Source organism: Trypanosoma brucei, chromosome 5 (genome assembly GCF_000002445.2).
Source record: "Trypanosoma brucei brucei TREU927 chromosome 5, complete sequence".
Lineage (NCBI taxonomy): Eukaryota > Euglenozoa > Kinetoplastea > Trypanosomatida > Trypanosomatidae > Trypanosoma > Trypanosoma brucei.
In genome coordinates this window covers 1,252,072-1,269,368 of record NC_007278.1, presented here as the reverse complement: position 1 = coordinate 1,269,368, position 17,297 = coordinate 1,252,072, and the positions used below count along the sequence as shown (strand labels likewise).

General features: G+C 50.6%; 8 protein-coding genes across 8 annotated transcripts, besides 1 other annotated feature; all 8 read left to right on the top strand.

Moving 5' to 3' along the window:
* Positions 1-17,297: part of a sequence feature (sequence corresponds to BAC RPCI93-45E22) that runs on past both edges of the window.
* Tb927.5.4150 (hypothetical protein, conserved) lies at positions 62-1,222 on the top strand (the record flags this gene model as incomplete). The annotated part of the gene is made up of 1 exon (XM_839992.1): positions 62-1,222. One exon carries the CDS (start codon positions 62-64, stop codon positions 1,220-1,222), a length of 1,161 nt encoding a protein of 386 aa, XP_845085.1.
* Positions 2,314-3,411, top strand: Tb927.5.4140 (hypothetical protein, conserved; the record flags this gene model as incomplete). Its single annotated transcript, XM_839991.1, has 1 exon — positions 2,314-3,411. One exon carries the CDS (start codon positions 2,314-2,316, stop codon positions 3,409-3,411), a length of 1,098 nt encoding a protein of 365 aa, XP_845084.1.
* Tb927.5.4130 (hypothetical protein, conserved) lies at positions 4,111-7,305 on the top strand (the record flags this gene model as incomplete). Its single annotated transcript, XM_839990.1, has 1 exon — positions 4,111-7,305. The coding sequence occupies one exon, from the start codon at positions 4,111-4,113 to the stop codon at positions 7,303-7,305; it is 3,195 nt and encodes a 1,064-aa protein (XP_845083.1).
* Tb927.5.4120 (hypothetical protein, conserved) lies at positions 7,723-8,298 on the top strand (the record flags this gene model as incomplete). Its single annotated transcript, XM_839989.1, has 1 exon — positions 7,723-8,298. One exon carries the CDS (start codon positions 7,723-7,725, stop codon positions 8,296-8,298), a length of 576 nt encoding a protein of 191 aa, XP_845082.1.
* Tb927.5.4110 (hypothetical protein, conserved) lies at positions 8,738-11,323 on the top strand (the record flags this gene model as incomplete). The annotated part of the gene is made up of 1 exon (XM_839988.1): positions 8,738-11,323. One exon carries the CDS (start codon positions 8,738-8,740, stop codon positions 11,321-11,323), a length of 2,586 nt encoding a protein of 861 aa, XP_845081.1.
* On the top strand, positions 11,983-13,527 carry Tb927.5.4100 (hypothetical protein, conserved; the record flags this gene model as incomplete). Its single annotated transcript, XM_839987.1, has 1 exon — positions 11,983-13,527. The coding sequence occupies one exon, from the start codon at positions 11,983-11,985 to the stop codon at positions 13,525-13,527; it is 1,545 nt and encodes a 514-aa protein (XP_845080.1).
* On the top strand, positions 14,206-14,931 carry Tb927.5.4090 (hypothetical protein, conserved; the record flags this gene model as incomplete). Its single annotated transcript, XM_839986.1, has 1 exon — positions 14,206-14,931. The coding sequence occupies one exon, from the start codon at positions 14,206-14,208 to the stop codon at positions 14,929-14,931; it is 726 nt and encodes a 241-aa protein (XP_845079.1).
* Positions 15,506-17,107, top strand: Tb927.5.4080 (hypothetical protein, conserved; the record flags this gene model as incomplete). The annotated part of the gene is made up of 1 exon (XM_839985.1): positions 15,506-17,107. The coding sequence occupies one exon, from the start codon at positions 15,506-15,508 to the stop codon at positions 17,105-17,107; it is 1,602 nt and encodes a 533-aa protein (XP_845078.1).

Sequence of the window (17,297 nt, the reverse complement as noted above, 5' to 3'; positions counted from 1 at the left end):
ACCTCAAAAGTATAAGAATTATTAGAGTAAAATATTGAGGGGAGTCCGCTGCACGGTGCCAATGATAACACTAAAGACTGCTGTAAACACCCGCGCCCCTCTGCGCGAGCGGGCGGTTCCACTTGACCGGGACAAACGTCTAGTGCCGTCGCAGTCATCGCTGCATCATGGCATTTATACGACTTTTGATGAGGCATATGGCTCCGCTCCAGCGCGGACGGACCCGTCACAAGGCAACCATTACCTGACACTGCTTCGCTCAGTGCGGTGTGGTGCCAACAAAACCAACGAGGCGACTGCTGATACAAAGACCACAGTTGATGACAAGGCATGTGGAGGGGAAATGAAGCCACGAGGGCATTTGGAGGGAACTATGAAAAGTTCCGTGGCGTCTTTGTTCGATGGGGTTGCCACCCGACACAGCCCGAGTGAGTGGATCACCGAACAGCAGGCGAGCAGCCAATCGGTGCGGCCAGTGGCGCAACGGGACTTTTACAGTACGGCTCGGCGAGTGGAGCGCATTGACGATGACATGCGCAGCGGTTTGGTCGGTAACACGCAGCGTACCGTAGATATTATGCGAAAGCGTGCGACAAGCCCAACGTTGTGCCCCAATCCTGACGTGTTCCCTGTCTTTCCCGCGCAGCGACGGTTGCTGGATACTGACGCTGATGGCCGGTGTGCCCGCAGTTGCCTGGATATCGTGGACTGTCAGCGACTTGCACCACCAAGCGAGAACCACTTGGGGTTTGAATACGCCCCATTGGACCGTCTCGCTCCAAAGCTGCCCGTATCACCGGCGCTCGCCGTGCAGCAACGTCTAATCACAGACATGAGTTCTTCAATGCCGCTCTTTGCGGGTACCGCAAAGGTGCAAAAGTATGCCATCCCGCGCTATGCAGGACACGTACCGTCCTTCCCGCGCAATGTGGATGCTCTTCATGGCAACGACACCTGTCCCCTGCGGAAGTGGAGCAAGTCATACGTAACGCTGGCGACGGTCGGTTGTGGCACCGATGCTGGTAGACGGAACAAAAACCCATTGGTGCGTAATCGCAGCGGTACCAAAGCCCCAGAAACAAAACCAATGAAGCCGAAAACTAGTGAAGTAATAAAAATGACGGTTGAGGGCTCAATGCTGCAGACGACGCTTACACAGTTGACGGATGCGGAGCAAACGCTCAACACTCGTGTGGATAAGAAACCAAGGAAACTTTTTTAGGGAAGATTTCACTAGATGAGCGCAGATGCAAGGGAGGATTTGTTGAAGGTAGAGAGGTTGGGGATACAAAGAGATTTCATAAACGGGAATCGCAGAGAGAATGCAAGTAGCGGGTAAATGATGTCTCCCTCACAGATGTAACTGTACAAGTGTACTTCTTTTTCTCCAAAGGTTTCCCCTACTCTTTTCCTGCTGCTATTGTGAACCTTGTCAATAAGGTGTTGCATTTGGCTCGGCCGGCCGCAGTGTTGAAGTTATTTTGTTTGTTTGTTTGTGTTTGCTCAAATACGGAGGCGTCTCTTCAACGCGAGTACACTACATACCTTTTCATAATTTCCTTTTTCCTTTTCCACTGAAATGTATCTCAAGATATATATATATATATCGATAGAATTAAATGTACATCTTCACCTCTTTTTTCTTTCTTTTCCCTCCTGGACCAGCAGCTCTTGTATTAAGTTGAGAGTGTGGTGATGTGGTGAGGAAGTGGGTGCTGTTTTAACCTCCATTGACTTGTGCTCATTTTTAATGCTCTCGTCTTTGTTGCTCTTCGACCGTGTTTATGTATTCATCCTTTGCTCTCTGTTTTTATCCCAAAGCATCTAAGAATTATTCCATCTCATAGCGTAATGTTATGGAGGCCGTGAGTGAGGTTTCGTTGCTGTTCCTGCAGCGTGCTCGGCTGCTATCATTTTGAGTTCGGTGTTTATGAATTAAAGCGACTTTGTCACCAACAGGCGTGTAGGCCCTTGGTGACAAAAACGAAGATAAGGCTTGGACAACTTGGCAGTAGGCAAAGTTGCGCATGTTTTTGTTGTTTCACACCAAAACGTAACTCATTATCTTCGTTCCCTCACGCTATGGCAACCTGCGGGGATGTGTGTCCTCTTCTTCAGTTATATCGCGCCCTCTTAGTGTTTGCTGCTATGGTACAATCCACGGTGCTGTAAGAGTGGTTTTATTGCTCATACCATCTCCCCTTGCTTGTATAATTTCAATATAACAGACGCGCGTAGTTGCCTCTCTCTCCACAGGGGAAGGAAGGAAATCACTTCTTAGTGTGTACTCTCAACCGAGTAACCGTGAGGCACATGCTACCCTTTGTTGCCCTGCGGGTAGTTGCGGCGCTGGTTGTTACATTATTTGGAGTGTCAGGTGTTGTGTCACCACTCCTTTGTCTATCGAATAAATGCACGACGCTGTTTGGTGGTGGAACGCATACAACGTTTCCACATACACTTTCGTTAGCGAACTGTTTTGCTGCAGGAATGCTGATCACTATTGCCGTTTCACATTTCTTTTTGCACGCGCTCGAGGATGCTGCAGCACGAAACGCCGATCCCTCACTGGTATCTTTAATTATGCTTAGTGGTATTCTCCTCCCCACTGTTCTTGACCGCATCGTTGACAAGAAAGATGGAGAGGAAAGTGAGAGAAATCGCAGCAACGGTTGTTGCCATGGTCACGGCGCTCTGTTGGCACAAGATGACATTCACCAAGGTGGGAGGTGTGGTGTCCCACTCGTTCTGCTGCTCATGTTCTTTCATGCTGCCATGGAGGGTGCTGTGTTGGGTCTTGAGCCAGATGACCCATCACTGTTAACCATAGTCGTGCCGCTGTGCGTTCATCGCCTCCTTGATGGTGTTGCCATTGGTGTAGCGATATCAAAGAAGTTGTTTCTCGCTACTAGTTGCAGTTCTGAGGAGCTTTTACTCCTTCATGCTGATGGGATAGGAGAATGTACTCATAACGCCGGCCGCTTGCACGGGGGCGTTGCCTCCACTGAAATGTGCTTGGTGCGAAAATTTGACCGAAAACTAAGGGACGAACTTTGGAGGTGGCCCGTGTTGCTTTGGTTGGCCATAACACCCGCTGTGGCTTTGATTTCTGCGGTTCTGTGCAGTTCCTCTTCCGATGCCGCTGGAGGACACTGCGTGGGGAAACACAGGGACCGGTATTGCAAGGGGCATCGGCCAATTCCCCATAACGACACTAGGGAGTTATTTAAAAGCGAACATATCCGCGGGATTGGATCTTTGAATTCTCTTGTTGGGGCCGCAGGCGGTGGTCTTTTTCTTTTTGCTGGTCTGATGACAATACTGCGTGAGGAAGTGCATGGTTTGGCGGCGTGTGTTTCCCTCCTACTGGGGGTGCTGGTAACGCTGCTCCTTGGGCGAATTGAAATATGATATACATTACAGTTTGGGGAAGGGCTGACGCTTTTACGATAGCTTTGTGTTTCACCTTAATTCGTTTATCACCAGTGCTCGCTGCTGTACTTTCGGTTCTTATTCACATAAATTCCTCAATGGAGTAGATGCTGCGTGACCTGGCCATAGGAATGCCAGCGGCAGCATGAAGGGAATGGTACTTGTGTTCCTTATTTTCGGGATGGGATGTAATGGTGCAATTTGTGGAGCGAAAGAGTAACGATGCTTTTTTTTTTCCTCCCTGGGGGGAGGAGAAAAGGTGGGTGGTCGCACGCACCTGTGCGTGCATATGCCCGTGCACACGTAAAAGCGTTTAACGCTTTTAAAATTTTTCGTTTCCCCTCTTGTGTACATAACTTCGCGCGTTTAACATCGTACACTCCTAAACGAACGTCAGAATTATTGTATTGCACCGGGATGCTGCGCGGTGGTGAAGCCGCGCGACCCACTGGCAAACTGTGGTAGGTTGCTCTTTACGGAAGATCTTGTTGTTTCGTTAGCTATCCAGATATTTGCTTCCCGAGGAACAGTGGGGTTTGTAATTGAGCAGTGGCGTCGCGTGTTTGTACGTTGGTGCGCTTGTTCGTATCAGTTTCCTTCACTTGTCACTTCCTTACGGCGTAGACTTCGCAGTGTTCTCCTTAGTGGAAGGGTGAATAACGCTTGTGGGCTGCAGCAATGCTGCACCCCAATACTCGTATTGGGACCGTCTTTCAGACACGAGGCGTCGGACAAACAAAAGTTATTCCACTTCGCTGCAGTGCAGCTGCTGTTGGTGGTGTCAGCGGGATCACGTGTATCGAAACGATTCAGCTCCCCGGCATGATAAGATGTCGTGCGTCTTTGCGGCCTTCGCTTTGGACCGCTTTCATCAACATGCAGTGGGCTTATTTCTGGCAAGCTTTCAGGCGAGAGAGAGTGGAGCAGTTGCTGGGTAGGATCAGATGCAGCTGGCAGAACGCAGTGGTCGTTTCGTCCAATGCTACGTGTCTAGTTTGGCACACTAGCAGAAATGCAAACACTATCGGTCGTCGTGCTTCCGCGGGTTGTTGGACTACCCCTTCGCGCCCACTTGCCGCTATTTCTCGGCCCCAACCCCTGTTTTCGCGCAGTTGGAGGCAACCTCGGGCCCTCCCTCTTCGCATGGATTTCATGCATGTAGCGAAAAGACACCTTGGGGAGGAAGGGTATTGCCAAGCCACTGCCACCGGTTTTTTTGTTACCCCAACCATTGCAACCGCACAAGTATGCATGACCAGATGGTACGGCTCTCGAGCACAGTTATCGCTCGTTGACTTCGAAAGTATGAAACGGCTGTGTCGTGAAGAACGCATGCAGCGCTATGGACGGCGAGTCGCTTTGGTTGTGGGATTCCTAACAAATGCTTTGGGCTCAAGCAGCTGCGAGTGCTGCCCGCAGGATGTGCTGAACTTACTATCCGTTTCTGAGCGTGTTGAGGTCATAAGCACTATTGCTACCACTCCTTTTGTGAAGACCCAACCCGTAGTCTTGGAGGAGATGCTGTTATCTGTTTTCAGCGACGAATGCCTCTCCCAAGAGGCTGCGTATAGTCTGCTACAGGTGATTGATAAGGCTCGTGCTGACGGCTTGCCGGTGAGCACCATGTGCTTTTCTGAGGGCATCCACTGCGTGTTATCAAAGAAGAGTGCAAATAGTAATGCTTCCCAGAGGCGAGAACTGGTTGCGGCGACTCTGGCGTGTGGCGAGCGTGTGTTGGGCTTCGATGAGTTGGCATCTCGTTGTGATTTGTGTGGTTTATGGTATGAGAGCGCGGCATATCGCACTGCAGTATCTGGAGTGTTGATGGGATTGAACCGACCGTCGCCAGGAACTGATGGTAAAGAATTCTGTTTAATGAGCACCACATCGGAGGACATTGGGTTCGGTGGGCTCGTATTGCTGCTTCTTCAGTTTCTAAGGATGAGGAAAGGGGCGGCTGCCAGTCACATCGCTGCAATTGAATTTCTCCGCTGTCGGATGTCCCCGTGTGTTGCTAACTTTACTAAACAAAGCGTTGCAGTTGAACTTGCACGGATGGAGAGTAATAGTGCTTTTCTTGCTGACAATTATCCGAGTGCGCTGCATTATCTTTGGAATGCTGATCAAAAGCACAAGAAAGAGAGGGAGTTGGCGGCCGCGGCGTGGCTTCACTTCGACGTCAAGTGCGGGACGCCGTCAACTGCCGCAGTGCTCTTGTCGTGTTACAACAATAATTGGAATGGAATAGCTTACATACTGCAACGTACAAGGCAGGCCGGCTTAGGTGTTGCGTTAAATGCACTCTCCGCAATGATCGAACTGACACCAACAGGATGTTACTATGCCATCGTACGGCTCTGTTTCCCTCACAGTCGTGGATATATTGAAAAAAATAGCCAAAGCAAAGGTTCCTGCACTTTCCTTTTTGAGGCAAGGGCGCCAGGGGGGGAAAGAGGAGGGGACGTCGTATTGAACCCTCCGAAAAATGTCTTGGAGTCATGGCAGTTTGTTGAAAACGCGGTTCGTCAACATCGGCAACGACTTCTGCTGCAGTTGGGTGGTGGGTGTGCTGTATGGTCTTTATCAGCGGAATACGCTCAACAGATCGCTGTTGCTCTGCCACAACTTTCGGGCACACTTCTTTCGCAGTGGATTAGAGGGGTATTATATCATAACCAATGGAACACCATCTTCACACTACTACGTGTAGCAGCGGGGCGCGGTGTTTCTCCTGAAATGGAGGTTCTTGTTGAAATTCTCGAGAAAGCTTATAGGAATATTGGAAGGGGCGGGAACGGTGTGCCAAATGAGCAGAAAGGCGTTAGTGTTCTGCAATCAGTTGTAGAAAATATACGAACGCTGTTTCCGTATTGTGCGCAAACCGTCTTTCGCGCGTTTGTCGAGCGCATAGCAGTGCAGTTGGACATCGACACTACGTCGTCGCTTCCGTGGGATTCTGCCCTTCGGATTCTATCTGCTGTTAATGATCTCGGTCTTATGCACTACCCACGTAATTGCATGGAGTTAGTTGCAACGAGCGCCCCCGCAGTTGCCGCGTTCTCCATGCTTCAGATGTTGGACACCACGCGTAGAGCTGACAACCATGTGCGCAATCATTTTCCTTTAAACCTTTCTCCCCTCCCACTGGAGGTAGCGGCACTTCAGTCTCTGTTGCGCTCCGCACAATCAACTGGTCTTCATGTGGTCGCTGATGCGTTTGCGGTTCCTCCTTCTAACATCAATACAGCGAGGGTCACGTGGTGGTCATCGAGCGAGTTAGCAGTAGGTATACCTGTGGCTACTGCACTTTACAGGCGCCAGGCCGTCGGACTTTGGTACGTGGCACTACAGAGCCTGCACAGGAGTTTTGCACACAGTGGCAGAGATGTGAGCAACGTTGATGCGCATCATGCGATCAGACTTGCTGCATTCGGGTCCACGAGTAATGCCACATTGCTGCAGTGTCTTGTAGCACTCCCGAAGCACGAGGGGAAGCAAGAACTAGCGTTTTCACGGCGTCGCCTCAAGAGGGCTGATGACGCCACGCTCGTGACAACGCTTGGGTGCATCGTAGGTGCGTTAACGGCGCGTGGCGCATGGGAAGTGGCGCTTCGCATTCTTCCGTTAGGTGCCACTGACCTTCCACCGTTGCTTCGCTGTGCGCAGGAACATGCGATACGCCTCAGCGACGGCAATATTAGCACAGGCGGTGCCGAGGAAAAGCGGAAGGATCGGTTTCTTAAGTCAGGTGGTAGGAGAGGATCTCGAAAACCTTTTCGACATCATGCGATGCCGACTAGGGTGAAGAGGCTTGTCGTCAAAATGCATCTTGAGGATTCTTTCCGTTGGTGGGATAACAACCAGAAGTGTTGATGTGTTGCCCTTACCTGATTTTTTGTATGATTAAGCCCTTTTTATCCGATTGAGAGGTGGTTCTAGTACTTTTGCATCTGTCTGCGACTTTGTATTATTTCCTAATCTCATTTTTAGTTTGTGTTCATACTGCGGGAGCCGCTGGGGCGTCTCATGCTGGTTTTTCTAGCGTTCGTCCGTGATTTCGGTGGGTAAGCATGCTGCTACTGAACGCTGATCGCGCTGTTGGTTGCCACGCGCGAGAGGCCTCTTTGCTCTGCCTTTTGGTACCACCTTCCAGTTGTAAATTCTCTTCTGCAAATGAACTCAACTATGTCAGTTGAAAGGGTTAGGAATCTCATAGGGTGTCTTCAAACCCAAGTGGAGTCCAACACCTGGGCCAAGGACGGGATAATCTTCCATTAGGCAGTAGGGACCATGAGGCGATGTATCCCCGCTCGTGGTGGCTTCACGATGAAGTATAAAAAAGGCACCGGCCTCTGGGATGAGGATCACGTTAACGACTACAAGACAAACCGTTATCTCTCAGCTCGCGCTACAATGCGGTGGTACCAGGAAATGGAGCGTCATCAAACCCGAAACAGCCTTAACGCACGCCGCGCGACGCAGAGCCACAACAACAACCGGGGGCTTCACCACACCGGCCGTGGTGCCTTTGAGCGAGAGTTGGAGCGGCGTGGTGTACAGGTGGAGAAATACCCGCTAACAACAACAACTGGGGCGATGCGAGTGGCGGAGCTGGTGATACTTCGCCGCATGGAGTTGGAGAAAAGGGCCGAAGAGGCGTTAGCAGAACAGCGTGCGGAGCTTCAGAAAAAAAACCCGACACCGTCCGAGTGGTACGACGAGTCGAAGGGCCCACTGAACCCCAACTTCTTGCGGTCGATGCGCTCTCATTATGAGGTGGATATAGCAAACCTCCCAGACACACCGCTCATACGGGGACAAAGGGAGTTCTTCATAGGAGAAGAGAGGGGGAACGGAGCAGCTTGACTCGATTGTGCGTTGCGGTTGAGGGTGTGGCCATGCAGTGCACCAAAACGAATGGATTAGCGGGCTCGGTTCATGCTATGCTGTGTCGTCGTGTACCATCCGTGGGGATAAAAGAGCAGTTATGGTGCGATACAACCGCACGTTTACCGAGGTTGTGGGGGGAGGCGTTAGGTTGTTCATAAATTCACTGGTGGGAAACTTCCGTTAATTTTGGTGGTGTTCCAGTGTGAGGTGTTACACCATAGGGTTTCCGCGCCCGACAGTTGCGATGCCTGTCATCTCAACTTTGCTTTTGCTATGTTCATGTCAGAGCTATAACATTAAATTTCTCTGTTTGTGTATTTGTGTTATTTGACGTTTTCACGGTAAAGGGGTGAAATAGAGAAAAGAGGAAAAGGGCGAAGGTCGAGTGAGGAGTTAGGTTCCCAAACGACGGGGAATGGTAGGTTTGATCCCGTATGACATAGTATATAGAAGCAGTGAGGACAATGAGTTCCCTATCACTGGACTTGGGAATGGGTTGGCAACATCATCTGAGAATGTTGAATGTTTTTCCACTACCAATCCCAGCAACCACGCGGTTGCAGAGCAGCACTGTAGTGGTAAGGGTTGGCAAAGTGCGCGTTTTGCTTCCATGCCTCAGGAACTTGTACTTCGCTTTCCCGGAAACGCGGAGTTGGTGAATTTGCGCATACTGAGTCACGAGAGTAAAATTATGTCAAAAATGGAGGTGCGCTTGTATGCTCTTGACGACGGCGACGAAGTTAACGGAGTTGGTGGCCATTATGGACTTGAAGCACCGTCTTTCCGTGAAGTGCGCTTTCTTAAGCTAGGTTCGGTCAACTTCAGCAGTAACGAGCACACGAACTACCGCTCAAAGGAGCGTAAGACTGTGCATCTGCACGCCAAAGCGTACTTCTTGAAACTTCTCTTTCATGCGCCGCACCAGAATGCTTTTAACCGTTTCAAGCAAATTGGCGTGTATTCCATTGAATGTAGCGGTCAGATTAGCAAACGCATACCGAGGCACGTTGATCATGCGGTAGTTAGTTCATGTATTGTTTCCCAGACACCTGTAGAAAGGGATCACACCAGGGAGTCAAGCAACTACAACGGGAGTGGCGTCAAGTTGCCGCCCTTGCAATTGGAGCAGCAGCAATATCAGTTGCAGCATCTGCTGCAGGAGCAAGACAGACAAGGAGAGGGTGAGCGGTCACCTGTAGAAACTCCTGTTAGAAACATCATCACTCAGGATGAAGGAATGCCTGCCTTCCGTTCTGTGCGCATATTGGAGTTTGAAGATTTTTTTGTCCGCCGCTCTGCTGAGTTACTAATGCTGAAGAATCAAGCGATATCAATGGATGACTTTGATACCGCAAAGGCGTGCCAGGATCGAATTAAACTGATGAACCGCCGGTCGAAGCGCATATATCAAGCAGAACAGGACAAGGTACAGGCCATCATTGACGAGGACTTCGATGCCGCGAAGGAGGCAAAGCAGCAAATGGATACGATGATTGAAAAAGTGTACAACGATGTTCAGGTTCCACAATTGCGACAGGTGCCAGACCCACTTGAGTACAGTAGTGATACGTTCAGCGAGGACGCACCTCAGGATGGCCGAAGAAGCGGGGCAGAGGCGATAGGCCTATCTATTGGTTGCAGTGGGGATAGGTATGGCATGTGTGGCGAGAGGAATGAGAAGATGTGCTGGAGTGCGGAAAGGCAAAAGTTAGCACCGGAAGGGGAATATCAGGACTTGCCCAGCGGCCCCACCGGTGACAGTGGAATGTCACCCTTCGACGGTGCCGGTTCTGACTTGGGTCCCTCTATCTTTGATGATTTTGACAAAGATACGGGTCAGAAGTTGGATGCACAGAATATCTGGCACCAAAAGGGGCAGGAGATCGCGGATGCTAAGTGCAATAATGACGATTGGAATGCGCAGGAAAGGCCCCCCGGTGCCAATCAGGATGTAAGCGTGAGTGACGGCACTGATGAGTACGCCATTGGGGGCAGATTGCAACCGTGGGAAGAAGGTGTAGTACGTGAAATTATGGAGGCATCTGGGGAAACTGACATGCCAAAATTACCGGACGTAGGTGGGCGTAAGTTCTCGGAGATGCAAAACCTCAACAATGTTGTGGGCTTATTCACTACAGCGTGCCTGTATAGCAGCAACTTTAAGCTTCGTGAGTCAGCGCTTAGTGTTTTGGCCTCCAAAATGACAACTCTTTACGAATCAAGCCCTGTCTCAATTGAGGAGGGAGTACTACGCTACTTAGACCTGAGTGGATATGGGTTGCAGGATCATATTCCGGCCGTTGCTAATGCTGCCTGCGCGTTTGTCCGTAGTGTTCTAGAGGATGAAGCCAATGTATTCGAGGAGGTTATGTGCCCAGTGGTCAATCTGCTCCCACGGTTGCTCTGTTGCGCGGCAGATTATAATCCGCGCTTACGGGAAGAAGCCATGTCGACACTAGCGTTATTTGTGCGCAAACCAGAGATCGGAAAGGGCGTTATACTTTCTGCGGTACTAGCCGACCCAGTTGACAAGGATCGGCGGCGGCTGTCTCACACCCATGCACGTACGCAGCTTGCACGCCTCAGTGTACTGAAGGACCTTGCGGCGAATGGGGGTCTACAGGTGCGTGGCAGCGCTGGGAGCATGGGCAAACACAACGAAAATGCGTGGTCCCGCCTGCTGCAACCGTGCTTGAATCACCAAAGCTCAGAGGTAAGGGATCTTGCTGTGTCAACTGCCTCCTACCTTATCAGTGAGGAAAAACTCGTTTTAACGAAAAGGCGAGCTGGCGAAATTGACAACGTGTCTATTCGTGATCAACTCAAGGCAGCCGCAGAGCTGTTGAGAGCTCAAAGGGACGGTGAGGCACCGTCTTCACCCAACTCTGCAGCAGCTTTCACGCCGTTTTCGATGCGGCAGCGCACACCTAACGTGAAACCTGAGAAAGCACTAGGAAAGAAATGCAGAAAAGCCCCAAAGGCACAGGAACGACAAGTATAGCCTTCAGGTGTCTGTTTTCAAACTGAAGAAGCTGTGCCATTGCAATCAGGTGCGTGTTTGTATTTGTTTGTTAACGTCTGTGTGTTTACGATTACATTTTACGCGTGTTTCCATTTATGTCAGAGCGTGAGTTTGTTTCCTCTTTCTTTGCTGCATATGTGTTTATTGGGGGGATACCTCTCCATTCTCCTACCCGTTTGCTTCTTCGATTATACGTTTGTAAGATTGATACCAGTGTTTCCTTTTATTATTGTTGTTGTTTGTCCTTGATGGACAGGCCGTTGACCACGTGGGTTAATGGTGGTGTATCGTATGAAGCCGTGCTCTGAGCTTCTTTTGACTCTCCATGGTCATGTTTTTATACACAAGGGAGATACAAGTGCATGTTGGTGTCTGAATCTCCCACTGCGAGGTGCAGCAAGCATGAATATATAAATATATATGTTTATTTGTTTGACTACAAATATATGCGCACGGAAGTGGGGTAGTACCTGCCTTCCCACTGGATACGTAGATGCGTGTGTTCGCTGCTTGTACGCGAGCCATCTAATTCACACCTTACGTACAGGAGTGTTCATGTATCTTTACAAGTTTTGGTTGTATGTTTTGCCCTCAACGTGCGTGTGCGTATATACGTTTTAACCTATTCATATGCACGTATGACTTTTCTACCCGTATTTTTTTCCATTCTTTTTCTTCTCGCTACAAAGAAAGAAAATTGTTTGTTCTGGGGAGAAAAACTTTCGTTGCAGCAACTAAAAATGCAGAGGCCCCTGACGGCTGGTAACTTACCGGAACAAACCATGAGGGACGGCATTGTTGACCCTGAAATGGCACAAGATGCCTTTATTGACCTTGACGACCCAAACAATGAGATCGTTGATGAAGATAATATGGCAGAGATTGAAGAAGATGACGACAACGTAGCCTACAACGTTCCTGCACATGGAAGTCGGAAGCGCATGGCGGAAACGGACCTCAATAACGGAGAAGAGGATAACTACGATGACGATGGCGTTGGAAATGGGGCGGGTACTGATGGTGAAGAGGATGATGCCGATGTTGAGGATCTTAACGAGGTGCCTGACTGCGAGCCGGAGCGTGATGACGCATTGTGCTTCTTTACCGCGCGTGATGCCTCTCCCGTGCATGCTGTTGCTGTACACCCCGCTGATTCTGGATTATTTGTAGCAGGTGGCCAGAGTGACGAGGTGTACGTACTTAAGCTGGATGAAGAGAGCCGCTCGGTGCACAACCTCGCTGTACTGCGGGAGGCTCACGCCGATACGATTAGTATTTTGGCCTTCTCGCCGGATGGCACAACACTCGCAAGTGGAGGTCTCGATGGCGTCGTTGCCATATGGTGTACAGTAACCTGGAAACTGCGGCACGCACTGCGTGACTTAAGTGGTGAGTTGCTCACGCTCCTGTGGCATCCCTCAGGTCTTGTTCTCGTGGCTGGGGCGGACGACGGACAAGCGGCAATGTGGAACGTATCAAAGGGAACACTTGCGATGTACTTCGCGGGCCACGGCGGGGGCATAACGTGCACAGCGTGGACGCCGTGCCGCAAGCGCCTCGTTGCAGGTGCCAGTGATGGTGCCGTTGTGGTTTTTGCGCCGCGAACTGGGCAGCAGGAGTTTCACATTGCGAAAGGTCTGAGTGCTGACAGGGCGTCGGTCACAACTCTCTGCTGTTTAGGTGACAGCAGTGGCGAAGCCCCGTTGGGTGACTACGATGACCGGTGTGTGGTGGGCTGCGCGGACGGGACGCTACACGTTATTTCGCTCAACAGCGGCCGCGTGGTGACCTCCCTTCCGGAGGTGCACACCCAAGCCATTGAAAGTCTACACGTGAACGTTGGTAGCCGTGGAAGTCACACGACCCCGCCGCAGCTTCTTCTTTCAGCGTCATGCGATTGCCGTGTAGCGGTGTGGAGTGCCGCGGACCTCAAACTGCGTACAGTGTTTCAGGTTGGGGAGAGCGTTATTCCTGCTGCTTGGGCAAGTGGTTATTTTGTTGTTGCTGGTTGTAGCGATGGAGAGATTAAGGTGTGGGATGGAAGGTCTCAGCAGCAGGAACCACTCGTCCGACTTATGGGGCACCGACGAATGGTATTAAGTTTTGCGATAGTTGAAAGTAGCGGTGTAGTTGCTTCAACCAGCGACGATGGCACCGTTCGCTTTTTCAAACTGAGCCTTTAACGGCGTGGATGAAGGGACTCGCTGTCCGTATTCGTCTCTGTGAGGATGTCTCTCCATTCGTTCGACGTAAGGATCGACTAATTGTACAGGACTGTTCTGAAGGTGTTAACACCGCCGTTTGTCGTACACAAGTACACAAATGTATGCAATTAACCGGGTAATTTAACGTTATGCGGGGTCTGTTGCTGATTGTAGAGCGGAGGCGATGCACTGTTCATACCCGACATGGTGTTTAGGAGCAGTTATTTATGTGTCGCGGTTGCCACAAGTGTGTTGTGCATTCTTCCGAGATTAATTGGTGATCACGATCGATGCTTGAAGTGTATAGTTTTAGCAGCCGTCTTTGTGGCCTTTTTCTTTTTTTTTTGTTTTGTACCTTCTTACCGACTCTCTTCAAAAGTGGGTGTTTTCCTCTTTTTCCCCCTTTTCCTCTTTGCATTTTAAGGAGCCTTCCTCTTTGGAGCCCTCAGGTGCCTCTGCGACCCAGCAGTTGAAGGCGCCTGGCGAGAGGGGAGTTGCGACAAATCAGTGAGCGGCCGGCTCCCTCCCACGCGTGCGGTAACGTTCACAACGTAAAGGTTTCTTGTTGACGTTGAGCCACAAAAGACTAAGCATCAGCTTTAGCATACGTTAGAGAGAGTGTAGAGTTGAGAAGGCCAAAGAGAGGAGCCTGATCAGATGGAAGAGGGCCATGCCATGGAGGATGATGTGAATGAAATCAACACAACTCTACTAGGGTTGCAACAGGCCTTCGCGGCTGCCATGCGGGAGTCGGGTGTGATGGGCAAAATGCGGGCGCAGCTGCGAGCAGCTGCCATTGGCGTAATACGAGCGGATCCTTGTTTACGCGATTCCGCCTTGGGAACGGTGTTGCAGCCGGCAGAGTTGCCGTTAGAGGGCCGTGTAGCGTTGCTGTTGATTGAAGACTTTTTGCGAACGCATGGATTGAAATTAGCGGGCGGTGTGTTTGAAGAAGAGTGCAACATTAGCATGGTGGGGGAGGCTGAGCGCCATATAGTGGAGCAGCAACGACAGTATCAACCGAGCCAAGGAACTCCTCGCAGCTCTTTACTGGAGTCACTGTTGGCGAGGGTAATAGATCCGCGCGAGTGTCAGCAGCTGCAGCAACAAAAAACGGGTGCAGCTCCCGTCGCACATGCATTACCTCATTTAGGACAATCCGTGGCCCCTTCACCTGCGGCAGCGACTTCCACGACGCACACCGTCAAACGTGAGCGAAGGAGGCCAGCTGCAGAGCTTTCTGTGCCTCTCGAAGTACAGGGGCGCTCAGAGATTACCGCGTGGTTAAAAGAATACGAAGATTCTGTGGATTTTAGTGACTCATCACTCGAGGACATGCCTTGTGTGGATGAACAAATATTCGACGCCGTGATTCATTTGTAAAAAAATCAACAGCGACACCAACACTGGAACGCTGGTGCCTCTTCATGAGTTTTTTCTTTCGTGTCTCTGGCCTTGTTTGTATGGGACCGTCTGTTATGCTTGTGTCTCTCATTTTCTTTCTTGCGGCATGCTCCGCCCTGGTGTGCGCTTTTGCGCTTGCTGCCGATGTGAAAAGTAGGCCATTCCTTTTTCTCTTGAGTTTGTACATCAGTGGTAGCGGTCATTGCTTCTTAGCGTGATTTTGAACTGTTGCGAGAGTCGCGGTGGTTCGGCATCCTGAGAGCACTGAAGTGATAGAATGGGGAAGGTTTGCAGAGAGTAAGTGAAAAAAATGAAGTGTTCCGGTTTGTTCCAATCCTCGTGCTCTATTCATTGACGTGCTTTTAACGTTGTAACTTACCGAAGTGAAGCCACCTTTTGATGCCGAGTGTGCGCAACTACGCGCCAGTTAAAACTGTCCCTCTTTTTCTTTTTGTTACCGATCATCTTTTTTGTCGAATTTACATGTGTGGTTCAAACGCCCTAGCCCTCATTACGCGTCTGTGAAGTGGGAAGGTGTTGCCGGACGCGGAGCATGTTCTGTTGCTTTTGGGGACTTCTACTTGCCCCCCGACGCGTGGCAGTTCCTGTGGATCGATTGCGCGAGCTGTTTCTGCGGTGCGGATTACGCAATGTTGTGGAAAATAATGCGGCGCAGTTTGGCGACCGTGCTGTGCTGCAGGCGTTCATGCCACTGTTCACACCTCATTTTACGATAGAGAATCACCACTTCACGATGCTGGGCGACATAGCTATTGACGATTTCCTTTCCACAGAGGTGCTGCAGTACGCGATGCACGCGGGTTTAGTACTAACAGCGAATGCTTGCAAGCAACTGAACGCAGTGTTGCATAATCACTTTACACTTCGTCTTTTCGCTAAAGATCTCCATTTCGACGAACTAGCTGTTCCCCTCGGCGTCAATGACCTTGCGAGAGATCAGGATAATGAGTCGGTGGGGACAGCAAAACTTGAGTTTCTTACTCCCAAACACGTGGGGCTGCGCGGTCGTGACACATTGGGCACATCATTCCACATGACACCCCTTCGTTGTGGCCAAAGCCCACTTGGTTGGGTTTTCTCGCACTTCGTTGGGGCCGTGCACCACCACTTAGGGCGAGACGCAACCCGGGAACTGCTGTTGCATGTGTATGGCAACCGGCTTAATACGGGTCTCCCAAATGCTGCCACTAAACTTCTCCTGAGGACACTGCAGCATTTTCCACCAATGAACGTTGCGGAGGCTATTCTCGCCGCTCAAGGACTGCAGGCGCAGTTTGTCTCAAGGACGAGAAGTCTCTCAGCGGGGTGCTGCACCCCTCGCGATGTCGGTAGCGATTCCAACAGCAACGGCCAAGGTGGTGGCGGGAGTTGTAATGATGATGATGTACATGTAAAAGACGGGAGTGCCGCTAACGGTGATGTGGTTCTTTGCTCAGGTTTCGGGATAAGTAATCCTGCGACTGACACACTAACAATTGACGAGTTAGTGGAAAGAGGTGATGAGGGAAATACCTCTGGGAACGTTAAAGACATTCTCTCATCAATAGCAACCGGGCCCAGGGGCTTAGATGCCGTCGATATGTGGAAACAGCGTGTGGAACGGGAGAAAAAGTTTCTGCAGACGGCAGGTGTTGATGATCATGGCGGTGTAAATGATGGAAGCGGTTGGCTACCGTCAGATGAATGGGAACAGTGCAAGCGCGGTGCTGCATCCCGTAATTCGGTTGACTTTTCCACTGTGGCCAATTACTTTGCCGATTCCTACGGGCAGAAGCAGCCTGTGAACGGGCAGAAAATTGCGCGGCTGAAATTCAAGGATCCTGTGCGTGACCCTGTTTTTTATGATACACAGTCTGACATGCGGAACGGTGTTCCCCTATCCACAGATGGTGAGCCAGTGAGTAGCTATCTTGACGGGCTCAACCAACCGCACGCAAGACTTTTCGAAGTGTCCCTTGTTGTCGGTGGGCGTGCGGCTGGAAGGGCAATTTCATGGCGGTACACAAGCGCCCGGGAGTCGGCGTGCAAGGCGTTTTTGGGTGCTGTGCTTCATGATTTACAACTCATGAGAGAACGTAGTTGTAGCGGCAATAAGAGCGATGATAATGATGAGAGCCCCCACACGAATGTGTGAAACCGCCTCTCAGGACAAAACTACAGGGAGATTGGGAGAAGGAAACAAGGGGTGTGTGGGGGGAGGTTTTAGTTTTATCGCATACGTGGTATGAAGTATCGTGCGTGTGAGGCTGTTTCCAACACTTCTGTGAGCATGTTGTTGGGCTCCCTCGACGTTTATTTGCACCCTTTTTATCATTGTTGCTTTA